This window comes from Nannobrachium achirus (genome assembly GCF_963921795.1).
Source record: "Nannobrachium achirus genome assembly, chromosome: 18".
Taxonomy (NCBI): Eukaryota; Metazoa; Chordata; class Actinopteri; order Myctophiformes; family Myctophidae; genus Nannobrachium; species Nannobrachium achirus.
The window spans coordinates 46,310,311-46,332,572 of record NC_137825.1 but is presented as its reverse complement, the minus strand read 5'-3'; the positions used below and the strand labels follow the sequence as shown (position 1 = coordinate 46,332,572).

The 22,262-nt window shown below is 45.1% G+C and overlaps 1 protein-coding gene across 6 annotated transcripts in view; it reads right to left on the bottom strand.

The window, feature by feature from the left end:
* Positions 1–20,146, bottom strand: part of LOC308303684 (SUN domain-containing protein 1-like) — an 84,893-nt gene extending 64,747 nt beyond the window's left edge. For 5 of the 6 annotated variants that reach the window (XM_080748142.1, XM_080748141.1, XM_080748143.1 and 2 more), the window contains exons 1-2: positions 20,013–20,146; positions 1,275–1,475 (exon numbers count right to left, since the gene is read on the bottom strand). In XM_080748142.1, coding sequence (XP_080604268.1) covers positions 1,275–1,475; positions 20,013–20,065 — 254 coding nt within the window. In that variant the 5' untranslated portion in view covers positions 20,066–20,146. Of the gene's footprint in view, positions 1–1,274; positions 1,476–19,801; positions 19,936–20,012 lie in introns of those variants that run through there. The other variant, XM_080748144.1, reaches the window with a different exon arrangement.
* Positions 20,147–22,262: the final 2,116 nt, after the last annotated feature.

The window sequence follows — 22,262 nt, the reverse complement described above, 5'->3', positions numbered from 1 at the left end:
TTAGTTGACCTTGTACCAGTGATTTGTACTGTCATGAAACTGTACTTTTTTCTATTGCAAACTTCTAATAAATTCTTCAATCAATCAATTCTTCAATCAAAAAAATAATAAAAAGACTCAGTTCTTTACAGGTCCGTTTTACAGTAAATGCCTGGTACCAGATATGCAGCTCGGCAAATAAAAGGTGAATCGATCCCAGTGCACAAATTTGAAATCTCTGCGATACGATTCATTTAAGTGTTTTTGTCACGATAAACGATAATAACGATTATCGTCCATCCTTACCTGTGCTTAGGGCGGTCACGATTATGACATTTTACAAGACGATTAATTGTCAATCAAATAATTGCGATTAACGATTTAATTGTGTATTTGTCGTTGACAATTACATTTCTGTTTGGCTATAAGGCTTCGACGTTGCATAGGGTGAGAAGTTCAGTCACCCGAGAGAGACTTGGAGTAGAACCGCTGCTCCTTCACTTGGAAAGGAGTCAGCTTAGGTGGTTCGGGCATCTAGTATGGATGCCCCTCGAGCGCCTTCCTAGTCCCACTGGGAGGAGACCCCGTGGCAGAGCTAAGACCAGATGGAAGGATTATATCTCCAAACTGGCTTGGGAACGCCTCGGTATACTCCCCGAGGAGATGGATGGATGGGTAGACAATATTTGACAACTTCATACTTAAAAAAGAACAATGATAGTGGAAATAGTGAGCTTGTAGATCGGCTATTTCCACTACTTTGTGAAAGTGTTTGAAACTATATTAACATTTCTCAACATGGAAACGATTATGACGATTATGCAAAGTAATTGCGATTACCTCAAATAATTGCGATTAGACGATTATGTCAGTGTTTCTCAACCTTTTTTCTGCATGGGCACACTTTTCATGTCCCAAGAATCCATGAGTACACCAACATAATACGGGGGTGTAAATATCGTCACTGTCGGGAAGAAACCTTGTATCTCCAAGTTTCAGATTTGTAAGTTTCTTCACAAAGTAATATAAAGCCCTGCTTCATCATACGAGGCTGTCGCACAAGAGTAGTGAAAACAGCAGATCTACAAGCACACAACGCCTTGCACCGCAAGGCGTTGTGTGCTTGTAGATCGGCTGTTTTCACTAGTTTAAAATCATTTTTAAAATGATAAATACAATACTGGCTTTCAAGCAGTTTCAAGGGGCCCACTTGACCCTTCTCAGGGGCACACCAAAGGTCCCCAGGCACAATGGTTGAGAAACACTGGATTATGTAATGATTGTGACAGGCCCACCTGTGCCCAGCAGAGCTTCCTTTGCCCAGACTGTGGGGTGTGCTGCTGTAAGGCTGCTGCGCGCTGCGCTCCAGGAAGCTGTCGTCGCCATAGCGCTCGCTGTTGGGCAGGCGCAGGCTGCGGCGGGACATGGCGGGAGGCTGGAAGACACCGCGCTGACGCTCCTTCTCACACTCCAACACACAGGAGGAATAACTGGAGCTGACGGGAGGAATAAGAACGAGAGAGGGAGGGAGGGAAGGAGAGATGGAGAGTTGACACAGGATTATTCAACATTTAATCGGCAGTTGCCATTGGAAACCCACCATTTTAGCTTGTGTTAGGCTTAGGGATGGGTCCAATGCGGCCCGCGACGGACCCCCGGCGGCCATCTTTGAAAAAAAAAAAAAAAAAAAAAAAATTTTCTTTCAAAAATATTTTTTGGACCTCCAAAAATGTAGTAGGTATGATCACAATCGCGAAATTGCATGTGTAGCCCAGTGGTTAATTCATGCCCTTGGTTAATTCATGCCCTATCCTAAAACCTAGAGTTCATGTCATTCTAAAACAGTTTGACCGAGTTCATGTCATTCTAAAACAGTTTGACCAAGTTAAAATGTATGCCTTTAATAAATAGTTGTCTGTTAAAAATAGCCCTGCTATATAAATAGGTTTTGTCAAAAGACTTATGTTAAAAATGCATACAGTATATTTCATGGTTGTTTAAAGGGTTAATTTCATGGGAGTCACGGTGACCTAGTCCTGATCAGAGAGTTTACTGATCAAAGGGTAACCTAGTTAGTTACCTAGGCAACTGAATGTTCATGTTTATTGGTGATGCATGCTGATTGGTGACTTCTCAATCAGTCCAGTGGGGAGAGAGGAGAGGGGAATGATTGCTGAGCAGAATCACCTGTTGCATGATCTGACAGAGAAGTGTTTGCAGTTTGCTGCTGCTTGGATGGACAGTAGCTATTCTTTTCTTTTGTTGATGTAACCTGAGTGTGTGAAGTATCTGTAAGTTGGTAGAAGTGTGTGTTTGAGCTGAGGGGAGAAGTCAGTAGATTAATCAACCAGAGGACATCGAGACTGACTTTGAAGATTGTTTGGGAGTATATTGCCTAGAGAAGGATTATACCTGCCCGCTGTCTGTTCACCTCCCACACCTCATCATCCCATTCCGCAACTGTTCCCCAGAGCGAACAGAGACTGGCTTGCTGACTTTTCACCGAAGAGAGGATTACAGTCTACAGTATCTCCACCAACTGTTCCCCAGAGCGAACAGAGACATTGAGTAGCATTTGCTCATCTACAAGAGAAGGATCCCATCATATCAGGCCTGCACCTTTTTTGTTTTGTGTGAGTGTGTGCGAGTGTGGGCCCATAGTAATTTGATGACATTGATTTGTATGTTCTGTCGAGAAATAGTGTTCGCCTATTGTATGGTACACTAAGGTTAAAGGGATTCTTGAAGGTTTTGAGATTTGAGTTTTTACATTTTGATTGATTGATTTCAAGTCATTCGGGTTTATTGTGAAGGTAATTTAGAGTCTACATTATGTAGATCTCTCAATTTTGGATTTCATAACAGGCTTTAGGCCTAGAGGTTCATTTAAAAAGAGTTTACCATTCAATTTCATGTTGTATGTCCATTTCATGTTTTTTATTTATTTGACATTTAAAAAAGGGTTTATCCCGTTTGAGTAAACTTTGATTACCATTTAAAGTGTGGTCTGTTCCTTTATTTAAAACAGGTATGTGGTCTATTATTCGAGCCTTGTGGTTTATTTTATAAATACAGGGTTAACAGTAGAAGGTCAACGAACTCAAGCGCCCCGTTATTTCCTTCCCTATAGTATCGGGGTGCTACATAAAATGGAGGCACTGCTGAGATCCTAGTTTTCCTTTCTACTAAAAATAAAACTAAGCTAGTAAACAGACCACACAATAAAACCTCATCTCTAAAAATCCTTAGCATATTACTTCCAAACCCCTTAACTATTAGTACCTCAACAACATGGCTACCTTCCTCAACTGGTGCAAGGGGGAAATGTTAGACCCTGAACATGCCCTGTTAGTGCATGATGTACCGGAAGGCACTGAAACGGACTTCATTGTGGAAACACTGGAAACTGTCAAAGCCCTGGGTCGGGTGAAAGTAAGGGGACGGACTTACAACCCTGTATTAGAATGTCTGACAGTGCTATGTGAAACCGAGGTAAAAGTGAATCCTAAAGCCCTACCCCCCACTGTGCAACCTGAGGGAAGAACAATGCCTTGGAGGCTTACAGCCAGAGAGGAAGAAGGGCCAAAGGTTGACCCCCTATTCCAAGCCAGTTCCCCAGAGGCCATTATCAGAGCAGTTGGGGACTTGATGGCAAAAACTGCAAAATCTTCCGGTGAAAATGTGTTCAGGCGATTGCGAACATTCTCTGGAGTTGTTCCAACCCCGGTCGGGGAGGAACACTTGGATAACTGGATAGAGCAAGCACGTCTCATGGTCGAGGAAAGTGATCGGCCTGACCGAGAAAAGAAAATGCGAATTGCAGAAAGTTTGAAAGGACCTGCTTTGGAGATAATCCAAGCCGTGAGGTTTGCAGACCCTGATGCCACTTCCAAAGAATACCTCGAAGCAATAGAAAACACTTTCGGGACCGTTGAGTCGGGAGAGGAGTTATATTTCACTTTCAGGATGCTAAGCCAGCACCCTGGAGAAAAATTGTCAGACTTCCTAAGAAGAACGGAGAGAGTACTGATTAAAGTTGTACAGAAAGCAGGCATGCCAAATACCTCAGTCGGTCGAGCTCGCCTGGAACAACTTATTAAAGGTGCTATAGAGTCTGACATAATGATGCTCAATCTCCGACTAAGAGAACGAATGAACAACCCACCTACTTTTCTAGAGCTGCTGAATGAGATTCGAGCGGAAGAAGAACATGAGTCTGCCAGACGCAAGCTAAATGCCAGAGTGAAGCATGTTGGCATCAAAAGTGACAAGACTTCACCGTCAACCCCGATGCAAGAACTGACATCTGAAATACGAGAATTGAAGTCACGTGTGGCCGAGCTGACCGGTACACAGCCAGCTCAAGCTCAAAGTGTTCCCGACTCAGCGTCTGTGACTGAGGATGTTGAGGACACAGACAGCAAGGACATAAAAGCCCTGAAAAAGGAAATGAGGAGGTTACAGGAACAGATGAAAGTAATGTCTGTGAGATCTACTCAAGCTTCCACAGCCCAACTCCCTAACAAAGAGCCTCCCTCTAACTCTACTCAGGGAGTGCGTACCTCCACATCTAAGTCGTCAGGTAGTTATTTCTGCTACAGATGTGGAGAAGATGGGCACATTGCCACAACATGCACAGCTCCTGAGAACTCTCAGAAGGTGATTCAAAAATTGATTCGGGCTCGTGGCTCAAAACGTCAACCAAAAGAACCCGACACCAGTTCTGAGGGGAATGAGCAAGATGTTGTTGCCAATAAAAGTTCAGTGAAAATTATGCAAGCCCATTGCATTCCTCAAGGACTGGTAGGACCCCCCTCCACTACCTCAGTGAAGGTTAATGGGACAGATTGTGATGCCCTTCTAGATAGCGGGTCACAAGTAACTATAATATTTGACAGCTGGTATTCCAAACACCTGAAGCACGTACCTCTTTATCCTGTTGGTGGGTTGGCCATTTGGGGTCTCAGCGATTCTGCAGAAAGCTACCCATACAAAGGCTACATAGAAGTTGAGGTGGAGTTCCCTGGAGACCACCAGGCCATAAACCTCCTTGCTCTTGTGTGCCCGGATCCACGCTGCTCTGACAAAATTCCCATCCTTGTCGGCACTAATGCAAGAAAGGTCAGGCAGTTAGTGGGTTTTGGAAAAACACCAGCCACTGTTTGCAGTCACTCTCTACATGTGTGCCCTGTTGACCCAAAAGTGAAGCCCTCAGCAACCACCTTGGATGGTGTTGGGGCAGAAGTCAAGTGGATGGGTCCTGGACCTCTCATTATCCCTCCCAATTGTGAGCAAATTGCCAGTTGCAAAGTGGAAGAAAAACAGCCACTGTGGAACAATATTCTCCTGACAGAGGAGCCTGCTGATCTAGAGCTCCCCGCAGGTGTATTCATACAACCTACAGTATTGTTCTCCTCCACCCTGAACAAGAATGACTTTTCAGTGCTGCTAAGAAATGAGTCATTGAAAGAGGTCTCCATTCCACCCGGCACGGTGATAGCTCATTTGAACGTCACTGATACTGTTACAGTGACTCAGAAAAATGGCTCAGAGACACACCCAAACCTTGACCCAAATCCGTTTGATTTTGGGGACTCGCCCATTTCTAATGAATGGAAAGACAGACTCTCCAAGAAACTGTCTGAAAGAGCCAATGTCTTCTCTGTTGAGGAATGGGATGTGGGCCTCGCTAAGGGAGTAGAACACCACATTAGACTCAACAATACCAAGCCTTTCCGTGAGCGATCCCGCCGCATCGCACCTGCAGATGTGGAAGACCTTCGGCGCCATATCCAGGGATTACTGGCTGCAGGAATCATCAAAGAGTCTCGGAGTCCCTATGCCTCGCCCATAGTTATAGCCAGGAAGAAGAATGGGAGTGTGCGCATGTGCATCGATTACCGGACGCTGAATAACAGAACCATACCGGATCAGTATGCTGTGCCACGCATAGATGACGCCTTAGATTGCCTGACTGGAAGCCGGTGGTTCTCAGTCCTCGATCTACGCAGCGGATATTATCAGATCCCCATGGCCGAAGAGGACAAAGAAAAAACAGCTTTTATCTGTCCTCTAGGATTTTTCCAATTTGAACGAATGCCACAGGGAATCACAGGAGCCCCTGCGACGTTCCAACGGCTTATGGAAAAGGCTGTCGGAGACATGCACCTCCTAGAAGTCATCGTGTACCTTGACGATTTGATTGTGTTCGGGAAGTCCTTAGAGGAACACGAAGATCGTCTTCTTAAGGTCCTCGACCGGCTCGAAGAGTGTGGGTTGAAGCTGTCAATCGACAAGTGCCAATTCTGCAGGCCAGAAGTGAAATATGTGGGACATATTGTCTCAGAACATGGCATAGCCACTGACCCAGCCAAGGTGGACGCAGTAGCCAACTGGAAGCAACCCACAGACCTCAAGTCCCTTCGTTCCTTCCTAGGTTTCTGCGGGTACTACCGCCATTTTATAGCGAGTTACTCCTCCATCGTGAGACCTCTCACAGAGCTCACTAAGGGGTATCCTCCAGCTCAGAAAAGTCAAAAGACTAAAAAGTCCAAAGAGCAGTCATACTACAAGGAATCAGAGCCCTTCGGAGTACGGTGGGATCAGTCATGCACTGATGCCTTCCTGAAGATCATCTACTGTCTCACGAATGCACCAGTGTTGGCCTTTGCAGACCCCACTAAACCGTACATTCTCCATGTTGACGCCAGCCTTAATGGGCTAGGTGCGGTCCTCAACCAGCAGTACCCTGAGGGTCTGAGACCTGTTGCCTTTGCCAGCCGGAAGCTCAATACTTCAGAACAGCACTACCCAGTGCATCAGTTAGAATTCCTGGCCATGAAATGGGCAGTTGTTGATAAGTTCCACGACTACCTGTATGGAGCTCAGTTTACAGTCAGAACTGACAACAACCCTCTTACATATGTATTGACAACAGCCAAGTTAAATGCAGCTGGTCATCGATGGTTAGCGGCCCTTGCTACCTACAACTTTCACATACAGTATCGGCCAGGCCGGAATAACATCGATGCTGACTTGTTGTCAAGGAAAGATGAAGGAGGAGAGTGGATTGAGATTCCCCCAGATGGCATACAAGCATTATGCAAACCTATTCATTGTCAAGAGTTGTCTGATGATTTCCCCTACTGTGCAGAACAGCTAGGAATTGATCCAGACGCCATCCCTGAATGCTACGCTTGCCCAACACTGCTACAGATCGGTTGTCTCGAGCAAGTCAGTAGGCGAGATCTAATCAAAGCTCAAGACCGAGACTTGCTCATCTCACCTGTGAAACAAGCTGTCAGAGATGGACGGATGTCGAGCGCAGTCAAGGGCGGGGCCCCCGCTGTAACCTTGCTAAGGAGAGAAGGCCCAAAGCTGCAGATCAGGGATGACCTACTCCAAAGAGTGATAAAGAACCAATCTGGACAAGAAATGCAACAGCTTGTACTACCAAAGGAGTACATACCTGCGGTACTAGCATCCTTGCATGATGAGTCTGGACATCTAGGAGTAGAGAAAACCACAGAGCTGGTTAGACAACGGTTTTACTGGCCCAAGATGGCCAATGAGATTGATCAGTACATCAAGAATTGCGGCAGATGCATTGCACGCAGGACTGCTCCCCAGCGTGCGGCACCTTTGGAGCAGATCACCAGCAAGGGACCACTTGACCTGGTATGCATTGACTTTCTGTCGCTGGAGCCAGATTCCCAGGGGATGTCAAGCATATTAGTAGTGACTGATCATTTCACGCGTTATGCGCAGGCCTTTCCCTCGAAAGACCAGAAGGCCACAACAGTAGCCAAGATCCTCTGTGAAAAATACTTTGTCCATTATGGCCTTCCGGCCAGGATTCATTCGGATCAGGGGCGTGATTTTGAAAGCCAACTAATCAGAGAGCTGCTGACAATGTTGGGGATCAGGAAATCACGTACGACTCCATACCACCCCCAGGGAGACCCTCAGCCAGAGAGGTTCAACCGTACCCTCCTCTCCATGCTGGGGACTCTGGATCCAAGACGGAAACAGAAATGGAGTCAGCACATAAGCCAATTGGTGCATGCCTACAACAGCACCAGGAATGAGGCCACAGGATACTCACCCTATGCTTTAATGTTTGGACGAGAAGCAAGGTTGCCTGTTGACCTCTGTTTCGGCGTGTCTCCTGATGGTGATGCAGAAGCTCAGTACCACCAGTATGTGGCTAAGTTGAGATCTGACCTGCGCAAGGCGTACCAGTTGGCCTCAGACGCTGCAGATAAGAACCATCAGAAGAACAAAAGAGCACATGATAAACGGGTACGAGATCAAGTGTTGGAAGTAGGAGATCGAGTTTTGCTCCGAAACTTTGGATTAACTGGCAAACACAAGTTGCAGGATAAATGGAGACCTGTGCCTTACATAGTTTTCAGTAAGATGCCAAATCTACCCGTGTATACTATAAGGCCAGAAAGAGGAACGGCAAATGTGAAAACAGTCCACCAAAATCACCTGCTGCCAATTGGATACCTGGTTCGACTCCCAGTCGACACAGATGAACCAGAGCCTGCTCAAAGGTCTGTGACAAGGTCACAAGGCAAACAGACAGTGACTCAGATGGAACAAAGTGATCCGAGATCTAAGTTGCAAGACGTGCCATCAGACTCGGAGGATGAGGACCTGGACGTGTCTCTACCACAAGTCATGGATGGAGACCGGGAACTAGGGAATGAGACACGACCTGAAGCCCCTGTTCAGGAGGTCCCTCCTGTGGTTGATGAGGCCCAAGCTGTACTTCCTCTAGATGAGGATGTGGAAGATGCCACGGCTATAGATCAGTCAGCCCCTGAAGTGGAACCTGTATCTGATGCAGTCTCCCTAGACCCTGTGGTAGACACCGGTCTAGAAGGGGGAGAAGGAGTTGATAACCCTCAGTTACCTGTGGAGACAGAAGAGTCCCCACCGCAACTCTCAAGGAGGGAGAGAAGACCAGTTAATCGGTTCAGTTATGATGAGCTGGGACAACCTTCCGCTCGAACCTGTTCCGTACTGAGTAAAGGAATGCTTGTAGAGTGCAGTACCTACTAGGATCCAGATTGTCTGTGTCACACTGTCTAGTGTCATCCCATGGCAAGATGTCCTGTTTATACAACAAGACAGAAGATGCTGTAGATGGGGGTAATGCCATGTCATTTGATGAGGACATCAAAATCTAAGAAGGGGGAGGGTGTAGCCCAGTGGTTAATTCATGCCCTTGGTTAATTCATGCCCTTAGCCTATCCTAAAACCTAGAGTTCATGTCATTCTAAAACAGTTTGACCGAGTTCATGTCATTCTAAAACAGTTTGACCAAGTTAAAATGTATGCCTTTAATAAATAGTCGTCTGTTAAAAATAGCCCTGCTATATAAATAGGTTTTGTCAAAAGACTAGACTTATGTTAAAAATGCATACAGTATATTTCATGGTTGTTTAAAGGGTTAATTTCATGGGAGTCACGGTGACCTAGTCCTGATCAGAGAGTTTACTGATCAAAGGGTAACCTAGTTAGTTACCTAGGCAACTGAATGTTCATGTTTATTGGTGATGCATGCTGATTGGTGACTTCTCAATCAGTCCAGTGGGGAGAGAGGAGAGGGGAATGATTGCTGAGCAGAATCACCTGTTGCATGATCTGACAGAGAAGTGTTTGCAGTTTGCTGCTGCTTGGATGGACAGTAGCTATTCTTTTCTTTTGTTGATGTAACCTGAGTGTGTGAAGTATCTGTAAGTTGGTAGAAGTGTGTGTTTGAGCTGAGGGGAGAAGTCAGTAGATTAATCAACCAGAGGACATCGAGACTGACTTTGAAGATTGTTTGGGAGTATATTGCCTAGAGAAGGATTATACCTGCCCGCTGTCTGTTCACCTCCCACACCTCATCATCCCATTCCGCAACTGTTCCCCAGAGCGAACAGAGACTGGCTTGCTGACTTTTCACCGAAGAGAGGATTACAGTCTACAGTATCTCCACCAACTGTTCCCCAGAGCGAACAGAGACATTGAGTAGCATTTGCTCATCTACAAGAGAAGGATCCCATCATATCAGGCCTGCACCTTTTTTGTTTTGTGTGAGTGTGTGCGAGTGTGGGCCCACAGTAATTTGATGACATTGATTTGTATGTTCTGTCGAGAAATAGTGTTCGCCTATTGTATGGTACGTCCTAGATTAAAAACTAACCCCAGCCCCACCCCCCCACCCCTCCCTTGCATCCATCATTCACCACCAAGATGACACACACACACACACACTCACACGCATGTGCCTGCACAAAGGAAATTAACATCTTATCCTGTGTTTTGTAAAACTGAGTATCTGGACACTGAGTCCAGTGGCTGCTGAGAAAGATCAGCTGACGACAGGGGAAAGTCCTTGTGGCGGCATGGAGAGACAGCTGACGGGAGGGAATAGACCCCACTGGGACGGGCATGGGCTAGCTTCCCATGTTTGTAGTTTCCTATGTCTTTGGCATGTTGGAATCACCCGCTATAGCTACGAAAAGACGACAAAAGAGAACACCCCTAGAGTCTGCGAGAGTGGGGGCGGAAGATGACTCATCGGCTGACATCATGGTAACAGACCCTGGAACGGAAACGACTACGAGTAACGAGAGCACAGCGCAAGAGAGTGACACAGCAGTTGCCCCGGCTACAGCCACGTCAACGGGCCACACACAGCAAATATGTCCCTGTGGTTGGAGGAAGGTTACATCCTATCGGGGGTTGAGAATTCACCAGGGAAAGATGAAGTGTTTGACAGAAGAGAGACAGAGGCCTCGCGTTGATTACTTTCTGCGAAAGGAATCAAATCAGTCGAATGAAGTACAGCAACTGGACGCAAACCATAGCTTGCAGTACATCAATACCACTGTCGTGGAGGAAGCAAACACAGAGGTGATAACAACAGAGGCAGAACCGACCCAACCTCCTAGACCTGCAGTCGAAAGGAGACTAGCAGGGCATAGATTGCATGTGAAGTGGCCTGGTGCCGTGGATAAGAAGCTCTGGGAAACTATCAATACTGATCTGACCCTGTCTCTTGAGCAACTTCGAGGGACAGTGGAAAAGAAGCTGGAGAGAATGGGGGATATCATCTACCAATACGGGGCAGAACGCTTTGGAGTGCAAGAAAGGAAAGGCAGGAAAGATGTTCCAACCGCACCAGTCTCCAGGAGGCAACAGGAGATCAAGCGCCTCGTCCTAGAAAGAAGACAACTTAGGAAACGGTGGAAAAAAGCCTCTGGAGTGGAAAGGGAAGGCATAAATGCACTTCAAGGTGACATTAAAACACGACTGGCATCCCTCCGCCGAGCAGAGAACCTCCGGAAACGTAGAAAGAAGAAAGAACAAACTAGAACACGGTTCTATAAAGATCCCTTCAAGTTCCTTAAAAGTATTTTCACAAAGGAAAAAAGTGGAGCTTTAAAAACAACAAAGATAGACCTGGAAGATCATCTGAAAGCAACACATTCTGACCCAAGGCGGCATGAACATCTGACCATTCCTTCAGATATCCCACCAATTGACCCCCCTGAACATCACATGCCTTGCAGTCCTCCAACATGGAAGGAGGTGGAAAACACAGTGCGTCGGGCAAGAACGGCATCATCCCCGGGGCCAAATGGAGTCCCATACAAGGTTTATAAGTACGCACCAGATGTCCTGAGGTTTCTCTGGAGGCTCATGAGAACAGCATGGCAGAAGAAGATAATACCTAAAGTGTGGCGTAGGGCAGGTGGAGTCCTTATCCCAAAGGAGAAGGATGCAGTGAACATCAGCCAATTCCGTCCAATCTCCCTACTAAACGTTGAGGGCAAAATCTTCTTTAGTGTCATTGCTCGGAGGATGTCCGAGTATCTGCGAAGAAACGAGTACATTGACACATCTGTACAGAAGGCAGGAATATCGGGATTCTCAGGGTGCTCAGAACATTCCAGCATGATCTGGCACCAGATCCAAACGGCAAAGGTGGAGAGAAGGGACCTCCATGTAGTCTTTCTGGACCTTGCCAATGCCTTTGGCTCGGTGCCCCATGAACTCCTGTGGTCTGCCTTTGATTTCTTCCACATACCGGACACCATCACAGCCCTGGTTAAATCCTACTTCCAAGACATGCAGTTCTGCTTTACCACCTCTGACTTTACCACCTCTTGGCAGTGCCTGGAAGTAGGCATCATGGCGGGATGCACTATCTCACCTCTGGCATTCACGATGGCAATGGAGATCATCATCCGAGCCTCAAAATGGGTTGTAGGCGGACAGCGGGTTGACTCTGGTCAGCGCCTCCCTCCGCTCAGAGCTTACATGGACGACATTACAACGTTGACCACCACCGTCCCATGCACCAGGAGGCTGCTCGGAAAACTGGAAGAGAACATCAGTTGGGCCCGCATGAAGATCAAACCATCCAAGTCACGAAGCATCTCAATTGTGAAGGGAGTGCTCTCCGACCTGAAATTCTTCATCGGCGATGACCCAATCCCAACAGTGTCTGAGCAGCCTGTAAAAAGCCTTGGCAGGTGGTATGATTCAAGCCTGAAGGACAAAGACCAGGTGCAACAACTGCGCAAAGACATCAGCAGTGGCCTGCAGTCCATCGACAACACACAACTACCTGGAAAGTTAAAGGCCTGGTGCCTTCAGTTTGGCCTCCTACCTCGGATGTTGTGGCCCCTTGCAGTTTATGAGGTCCCAATTTCAACGGTGGAGAAGTTGGAAAGAGGAGTCACAGGCTACCTCAAGAAATGGCTCGGAGTTCCACGATGCCTGACCACCATAGGCCTCTATGGAGATGGCATCCTCAAGCTCCCCCTCACCAGTCTCACAGAGGAGTTCAAGTGTGCAAAAACAAGACTCCAGATGACACTGAATGAATCCAGAGATTTAGTGGTGAGCAACAACGCACCGACCTTGGCAACCGGGCGCAAATGGACACCAGCCAAAGCAGTGGAGGAAGCAACAGCAGCCCTCAAACATGCTGACATTGTGGGCTATGTTCAGCAGGGACGAGGAGGTTTTGGGTTAACAGCTACTCGCCCTGCTTGGAGTAAGGCAGCAGCACCAGAACGGAGAAAGATGGTGGTGGAGGAAGTACGCCACCAGGAGGAGGATGGAAGATGGGCCAAGGCAGTCTCTCTTGCAAAACAGGGCCAGTGGACACGATGGGACAGTGTGGAGAGGAGGAAGATCAGCTGGAAGGATATGTGGGCCATGGAAGCGAGGCAGTTGAGCTTTATCATAAGAGCTACATATGACGTTCTTCCAACACCAGTCAACCTTCACCAGTGGTTTGGTGAAGACCCGGGGTGTGCCCTTTGTTCAACTCCAGCCACCCTAAGGCACATTCTATCAGGGTGCAAAACCAGTCTCGCCCAGGGACGTTACACATGGCGCCACAACCAAGTCCTAAAGATCCTTGCCTCCACCTTGGAGGACAAACGAGCTGCCACCAACTCCCTACCGTCACCAGCATCCAACCACCAACAGGCAACCACCTTTGTCCGTGAGGGGGCAAAGGTAACCAGGAGTGGCTTGACACCATCTGAGCGAGGCCAACTACGTTTGGCTCGCGACTGGAAGATGCTGGCTGATATTGGCCGACAACTTGTGTTTCCTCCAGAGATCGCTACAACCACCCTGAGACCTGACTTGGTGCTCTGGTCCCCTTCTCTAAAAAAGGTGTACATCATAGAGCTCACAGTACCCTGGGAGGACTCAGTGGATGAGGCTTACGAGCGGAAACACCTACGCTGAAGCACAACAGCGCGGCTGGAACGCTGAAGTCCGCCCAGTGGAGGTGGGATGCAGAGGGTTTGTGGCAAGATCTACAACCAGGCTCTTTGCAGACCTGGGAATTAGAGGCCAAAGCCAGCGGTCAGCCATCAAAGCTGCATCGGAGGCAGCCGAAAGAAGCAGCCAGTGGCTTTTTATGAGGAGGAAGGACCCCTGCTGGGCCCCAAAGTAACCAAGCTAGATAGCATTCGTATAGGTATATACGATTTGTTCTTGTTCTGGATTGATATCTCTATGCAGTTGATGTATTGATGTTGATTAAGTCTCATGAGGAGCTGGCATAACGCGATTCTCATGCATGCTTAATCACTTTGATTGTTGTATTGCTTATTGCTTATTGTATTGCTTTGCTTGTTGTGGGTCGCTTTGGATTTGGAGCTTCCAGTTTGGGTATTGATGTTGATTAAGTCTCATGAGGAGCTGGCATAACGCGATTCTCATGCATGCTTAATCACTTTGATTGTTGTATTGCTTATTGCTTATTGTATTGCTTTGATGGTTGTATTGCGTATTGTATTGCTTTGCTTGTTGTGGGTCGCTTGGATTGGGAGCTTCCAGTTTGGGCATTGAGCTTCTGCTAAATGCCTAAACTGGAGCCAGGAGGTATGCGGTCAGCCTATAGGCTTGACTCAGGGAAAAGGACGCCCCTGCCTTGCACAGTCCCATGAGAAGTCTGCCATCCATAAGATGAACGATACTCTCATGATTAATTGGAAATGACGCAAGTTCGGGACTCATGACCCTGAGCTGGCCGCCTCCGGAGAGGGTGTATAGTGTATAATGGCCGAAACACCCTAAGACCTGGAGGAACACTACTGATGATGCGTCCTAGATTAAAAACTAACCCCAGCCCCACCCCCACCCCCCCACCCCTCCCTTGCATCCTTCATTCTCCACCAAGATGACACACACACACACACACACTCTCACACGCATGTGCCTGCACAAAGGAAATTAACATCTTATTCCTGTGTTTTGTAAAACAGGTTAAAGGGATTCTTGAAGGTTTTGAGATTTGAGTTTTTACATTTTGATTGATTTCAAGTCATTCGGGTTTATTGAGAAGGTAATTTAGAGTCTACATTATGTAGATCTCTCAATTTTGGATTTCATAACAGGCTTTAGGCCTAGAGGTTCATTTAAAAAGAGTTTACCATTCAATTTCATGTTGTATGTCCATTTCATGTTTTTTATTTATTTGACATTTAAAAAAGGGTTTATCCCGTTTGAGTAAACTTTGATTACCATTTAAAGTGTGGTCTGTTCCTTTATTTAAAACAGGTATGTGGTCTATTATTCGAGCCTTGTGGTTTATTTTATAAATACAGGGTTAACAGTAGAAGGTCAACGAACTCAAGCGCCCCGTTATTTCCTTCTCTATAGTATCGGGGTGCTACACATGTTTAACCCCCATACCACACCACATTTGAAGAAAACATAATGGCTTCTATCTCATGAATGCCTGAACGGATTTCCAAGCGGATTTTTTTGTTTGAAAGCTGTGAACAGCGTGCACACACATGGTGCATGATCTAGGCATGGGCATGCATGATCTGTGCACTATGAATTACATGGAAGTCTATGGAGACTGAGGCATCCTGGTACTTGGCAGCCATTTTGAAAAAGCAGCGAATGCGTTAATAGTAGAAAAGAATATGTATAACTTCAAATTGAGTTGTTCTACTTTCAATGTTTTAATTGGGCTCCTTAAAAATGCATTGTTTGTTTTCAGTGTCTATAATTAAAGTATGTATATGTATATGTATATATACATGTGTGTGTGTGTGTGTGTGTGTGTGTGTGTGTGTGTGTGTGTGTGTGTGTGTGTGTGTGTGTGTGTGTGTAAACACCTTTGACACAATCTAATTGTCTCAATAGAAGAGCAGGAAAACTAAACACAATCATCTCAATTGTTATATTGTAACATACACTACATTCAGATTAGTAATAAAATGTGATTTTATTGGCCAAGCAAAGTAGGCCTGCATAATACAAGTGTAACTATACAAGCTGAAACTCTGGAGTCTCAGGTGATCATAGCTGAAACCTCAGTGTGTGTGTGTGTGTGTGTGTGTGTGTGTGTGTGTGTGTGTGTGTGTGTGTGTTAGAGATGGACATCGGTATCGGCCGGTATCGAAAATCGGCCGGTATTATATAAAATCGGCCTCAATCGGTGACCGGCCGGTCCTAACGTAATTTCCGGTTTTCCGCCGATCAAAAACAGTACGCAACATGTGGCTCAACGCGCGCTGACCATGCCTCGTCCAAATTTCGCTGCACAGTTTGTAGACAGTGTACGGTAACCACCGTAACAGCTCGCTTGGGCCGCTGTGACGGTGGTTACCGTACACTGTCTACAAACTGCGCAGCGAAATTTGGACCCGGCTCATTTCACGTTCCGTTTGGCAAGTCGGATGACTTTTGGCATTGAACTTACCGAGGCGCGTGCGTGTGCGTTGTCCTTGCGAACATCGGTGTGGATGACGGCCGCACATGAGATCTTTAGCGTGGAAGTTTAATCCAAACAGTAAATGAAGCCCAATGAAGCTAATGGTGGCTGCCTGGTAGCCTTTGGTTCCTGTTTACAGTTAAGAGTCGCATCTGAATGACGAAACGAGCCGCTGAGCTTGATGGGAAATGTAGTGTTTTTTATTCCCCAGCAGTATGCTGTGTGGACTGTTCTGATACACATTATGAGGAGCTGATTTTCAGTATGAATTGGTTAATGCAATACAATACAGCAGAATGTTATCTCTGCATGAGCTTTCTATGATGATTTTCCAATAAAAACGTTTTTCTTTATAAATAACCTAATATATAATATATAATATTTATATATTTTTTTTCAAAAAATGATGTAAAGAGTCAGAGTCGTACTATATTCGGGCTAATACGGTATTCCAGTGTTTAACTGGGGTACTACGAGTACCCCTGGTGATACCCAGAGGTACTGCATGGGATACTGAAGAAATTACATGGTAGAATACCAGCCAACTGAGATGTGTTTTTGAATTTTGTTGATCAGTTGATGATGATTGGTTGTTGATTACTAGTTATTGACATGAAAACTGACTGAATCTTATTGTCAGTGTTGAAAATAAATCTGCTCAGGATGCACTGTTTGAAACTCACTCCATTTCTTATTTGTGATGTTATATTGTTGAACAGGGGTGTTATGCATATAGCCTACCATAGTTGTGGTTTTAATTGCAGTTATATAAGCAAAATGTTGTCTGGGAAAGGGAGTACTTGGATAAAAAAATCATGGAAAGGGTACTCAAGCCAAAAAATATATGGTGTATTGTATAATTATTGTTCTTTCTTAGATAGAAAATCGGTATCGGAAAAATCGGTATCGGCAGATCAGAATTTAATAAAACCGGAAATCGGAATCGGCCAAGAATTTTGCAATCGGTCCATCTCTAGTGTGTGTGTGTGTGTGTGTGTGTGTGTGTGTGTGTGTGTGTGTGTGTGTACATATTATATACACATATGTTTATTTTATTTTATGTATATATATATATATATATATATATATATATATATATATGTGCACACTTAATGGCACTTAGCTGGATGTGTGTGCGCGTGCGCTGGCTGCGGCCCAGCTCAAGTCACCTTTTGACCAATGTGGCCCTCAACCCAAAATGAGTTTGACACCCCTGGATTAAATGAACCACTTTCAGGCCTAGATGACAGTGTGAGACAGGGACAAGGCGGTAAGCGAGCCTGCCTGGCATTAAAATCAACTTCATATGCCCTGCACCACATTCTAGGCAGCACAGCTGAGGTTGGACTGACAGATCTATCTGTGCCAGGGAGAAAATAGTCTCAGTTGATATGAACAACTGTACTAGTCCTGCTTCCCCTGTTCACACACGACTCGTGAACTTTGGAATCAGCGCTGCCTGCCTGGCCTATGAAGTTAACACCCAAAGTTTTGCCTTAGCTGACCTGCCTTACAGCAGTGGTTCACAACGCGTGATTCCTAAACCCACCAGGATTGAGTTAAGACCCGCCTCCTCTCGATAATCTTAAGTATGAAAGTGCCCATGAACGTTAGTGCTGCTCGCTCAAGTGCAAAGTACCTACTACCTACTGATCCATTACAATAATACACGCAGCATAATAGGCCCAAAGCCATATCCAAACCATAACAATTTAACTGATAATCAGTAAAAGTTTTTATTTTGAGCACAGTAGTGACAAATAGCTTTCTCAGTACGTTTTTCTCTTTAGCAAAGTTACAAAGTTTTCCCTTTATTAAGCACAGTACAATTAAGTCAGTTTCAAGTTTTTTTTTAGCACAGTTTATTTTGAGCACTGTAGTGAGAAATTAATAGTTGTGCATTGTGCAAATGCAGGCTTTTCTCAAGTACAAGTCTTCATGCCTCTGACTTTATCCACCCTCCATGTGTCAGGCAGGGATTTCAGCCACTCCTGGAAGTCCTCGCGTTTCCGCGAGGCGGGTCTCAACTCAAGCCTGGTGGGTTTAGGAATCACGCGTTCACAACCTATGGGTCGGGACACCCAGGGGGGGGGGTCCCCAAATTATTTTGGGGGGTCCCCAGATGATTAACTTAATGTGCAACCATTGTTTTGTCACTCAACAGTAAACAAACCAACAAAAAGTGTAAGTGTATAGAGGGTATCTGCACATTTCTAAAGTGACAATTTAAGGACTTTTTAATACCTCTAGGCTATTATGATAAATTAAACATTGGACAAATTGTCAAATATTAAGAGGCAGAAATTGTGAAAATAGCCGATCTACATGCTCACAACGCCTCGTGTTGCCAGCCTCCAGTACCAGCTAAACTTAAAGTATTCCGGCGGGCATAGGAGTGATCAATATGCAGTAACAGTTCATGGGATCTCAAACAAACTAGCTATTGTTTGCCCATGTAGGGCAGTGGTTCTCAAACTTTATTTCATCCCCTATATATGAGAGTAGAAATGGAACGTAATTTGATTACATTTGCACCCTCTCAAGGGTTACACACCTGTATAGCCCCTATTATAGTAGGCACCGCGGTGATAAGCTATCTACCGCGGTGTAGTCTTTTTAAGTCATAAAACTACAACATTACGTCATTACTCGCGGTGAAGAGCAATCCACCGCAAACCCCGACACATCTCTCTGTTTTTACTTTCAGACAGATCGGCCCATCACCCCGTTCACTGATTGATCGATCTAGACCAGTCAGTCACAGTGATAGGACTTCACCGTGACTATGATGGCATCCACTTGTTTTCTCACTTTAAGTGGATAGCTTATCACCTAACATTTGCGGTGATAGGCTCTTCACCCTGGACTCTGATAGAGGCTTAAGGGTCCACTTGGTTGGAACCCCCTCAAGGAACGCAGCAGGTTCCAAACTTTTAGAACTTTAGCTGTAGGGCATCATAACTTCCAACCATGATTCATGATAAAAGAAGCTAGGAAAAGCAAAAAAAAGGTTAGACCAAGGCACTCTTGGGGAAAGTTAAAACGCCTTATTTTCAGGTATAATGCATAGCAAGATATATGATATTTTAATATTCTTGCTATGCATTAGCCCTGAAATAAAGGCATTTTAACTTTCCCCGAGAGTGCCTTGGCTTGGTCTAACCTTTTTTTATTTTTTGCATCTATTGTGTCACCTTTGCACACAAAAAAAAGCACCTTGTATGGGAGATTTTCAGTCTATAGCCAAACAGATGCACTCCTTGCTCTTTTTTCTATAGAAAAAGCAAGTCCAATCTCCAAAATGAAAAGCCGAATCACATCATTTGAAGTAACATTCTATCTATTTTACGGTGCACTGCTGGTTCTCCTATACGCAGCCTTGAAACTGAATCCGTGGCTATATCTTTTCTCACGCAGACAAACCCGGAGAAGCACACACAGACTGCACAGGTAAACATTGTAAAACGACCCAACAGACGTAAGGTTTTAAGCGATCTAAAACAGTCCAAGCTAAGCACAGAACAAAGGACAAGAAGATTAAGTTCACAGGTTAATCTCACTTACTGTAACTGAACCCGAGAACAAAACGTCTAACCACAGAACAACATAACAAGGTTCAATGTGTATATCAGTGACACAGCAAAATAGAACAAGTGCACCGACCAAAGCACACAGATAACCGTCACGACCCAGTTAACATCCCTGGCATTGTAGAAAGATCCTGTCGATAAGGGCAGAATATGGAAATGAAAACCGCAGTAGTACTGTTACACACAGGTCTGTCCAGCCCCAACTCTCCAAGTCCACCTCTTCGTCAGAGACACACATCCCAGGGAGAAGAGCAGCAAACGGTCATCTTTAGCGCTACACGGCCAGCCAGTCACATGCATACAGTACACACACAGTTATCCCCAACGGTAGAGGAGAGCAAGCACCTTAGCCCTTCTTAGCATAGTAACGTACCGTACCATACAACTGCTGCAGTGATCACTTCCTGTTAGGGTGACAGTGTGAATGGAACAGCTGCTTAAGAGCGTGTGTGTGTGTGTGTGTATGTCTGTCTCACACACACACATTCCTCTCTTCCCACTAGGGATGGGACGATATGAAAATGTCATCACGATTATTGTGACAAAAGCAAATGCGATTTACAATGTTATCGCGCTAATCCAAAATCCTGGGGCGGAACATTTGCCAAAAAATAGCCGATCTACAAGCTCACGCGACGCGCTGTGAGCTTGAAAATCGGCTATTTTTTGGCAAAGACATTTGATAGAGAGTGAAAAAATACTGTATTAAGTAGGTATATTATAAGTACCTTTTACCAATTATAGAGGGTTTAAGCGGATATGCAGCTCGGCAAATAAAAGGTGAATTGATCCCAGTGCATGACGGAGGACGATATCACGATATATTAAATCTCTGCGATACGATTATCTTGAGTGTTTTTTATCACGATAAACGATAATATCGCTTATTGTCCCATCTCTACTTCCCACCTGTTTCAACTTCTCTCATGATCAGCACCTTCTCATATCTCACTGATGCTCCCTTACAGGGGCGTCACAACAAGGGGGACTGGGGCCCACGGTGGAGGGGCCTTCATTATTTTATATTTTAGCTATTGAAAAATAGCTCATATACAAGTTCACAGCGCGAGAGGTTGTAGATCTGCTATTTTTGAAAAGTCGTGAAAATGTGTGCAAATCTTTTTTTTTAAGCAAACATTTGTAATTCAAATTTTGCTTCTGGGGGGGTCCCAGGAACGAAATGTTTTGAGATGGAGGTCCGTGGCCAAATACATATCATTTTGGGGGTACTTCACGTGAAAATGTTTGAGCACCACTGACATAGAAAGAAACATAGGTTGAAAAAAACCTTCAACAACTTTTTTCACAATCTTTCAAAAATAGCAGATCTACAAGCTCGCAGCGTGGCACTCGGTGCTACGCTGTGAGCTTGTATATCTGCCATTTTTCAATAGTTAAAGCACACAATAACGCAGTGAATCCTTGTACCCAGGGCCCAGAATTTGGTGCGACACCCCTGCTCCCTTACACCCAGACACATACTGTACACACAGCCAAGTGGGCAGAAGTTAACGGGAACTCTGTCAACTTTATTTACAGAAGGGGAAATATTCTACTCAAAACATGAACTCCTATTGTTATTCTGAATGCCCATTCTACTCAAAACACAAACTCCTATTGTTATTCTGAATGCCCTTTGCCCGGTGACTGCAATCAATACAACACTTTTTTGTGTCATCTTGTCAGCGGGTAATTGGATATAAAGTGAGTTACCAAGGGGACAAAGGTTTCCTCCGAACTATTACTATAGTTTATGTTTACATTCACAGCACAATATTTACCTGCAGCAAGTATCTAAAACACGTTAGAGTTGTATGAAGCTGCTGCAAACAATACCAATGGATTTTGATATTTTACAATTATGACAGGCTGTGTCAGTTGCAACTCGCTCTGTCTCAAGCAGTATTAACTCAGTCGGTGCCATATTTAAAGTGGGATGACCTCTTATATTGCCGGTTCGCCAACAAAGGGTTAAAAAAATAGTGTGCACGCTGGTGCACACATTCGTGCACAGATCATGCACTATGCATGTGCATGCTTTTCACAGCTTTCAAACAAAAAAATCCGCTTGGAAATCCGTTCAGGCGTTCAGGAGAAAGGAGCCCTTATGTTTTCTTCAAATGTAAACAAACATGGCTGCCATGTTTGAAAGATGGGGTTGGTATGGGGGTTAAACATGCAATTTCGCGATCGCGATCATGCCTAGTACACTGTTGGAGGTCCAAAAAATTTTTTTTCAAAAAAAAAAATTTCAATTTTTTTTTTTTTTTTTTTTTTTATAATTTTTTTAAAAAAGACGTTCAGAAGACGTCTGGCAGGGAGGTCCATAGTGAAAAAGACGTTTTAAAGACGTTTTTATCATAGAAACATATTTTTTGGCAGGGTATGAGTTTTAAAGGAGCTATAGTCAACTTTTACTTGAAAAACGGACACTA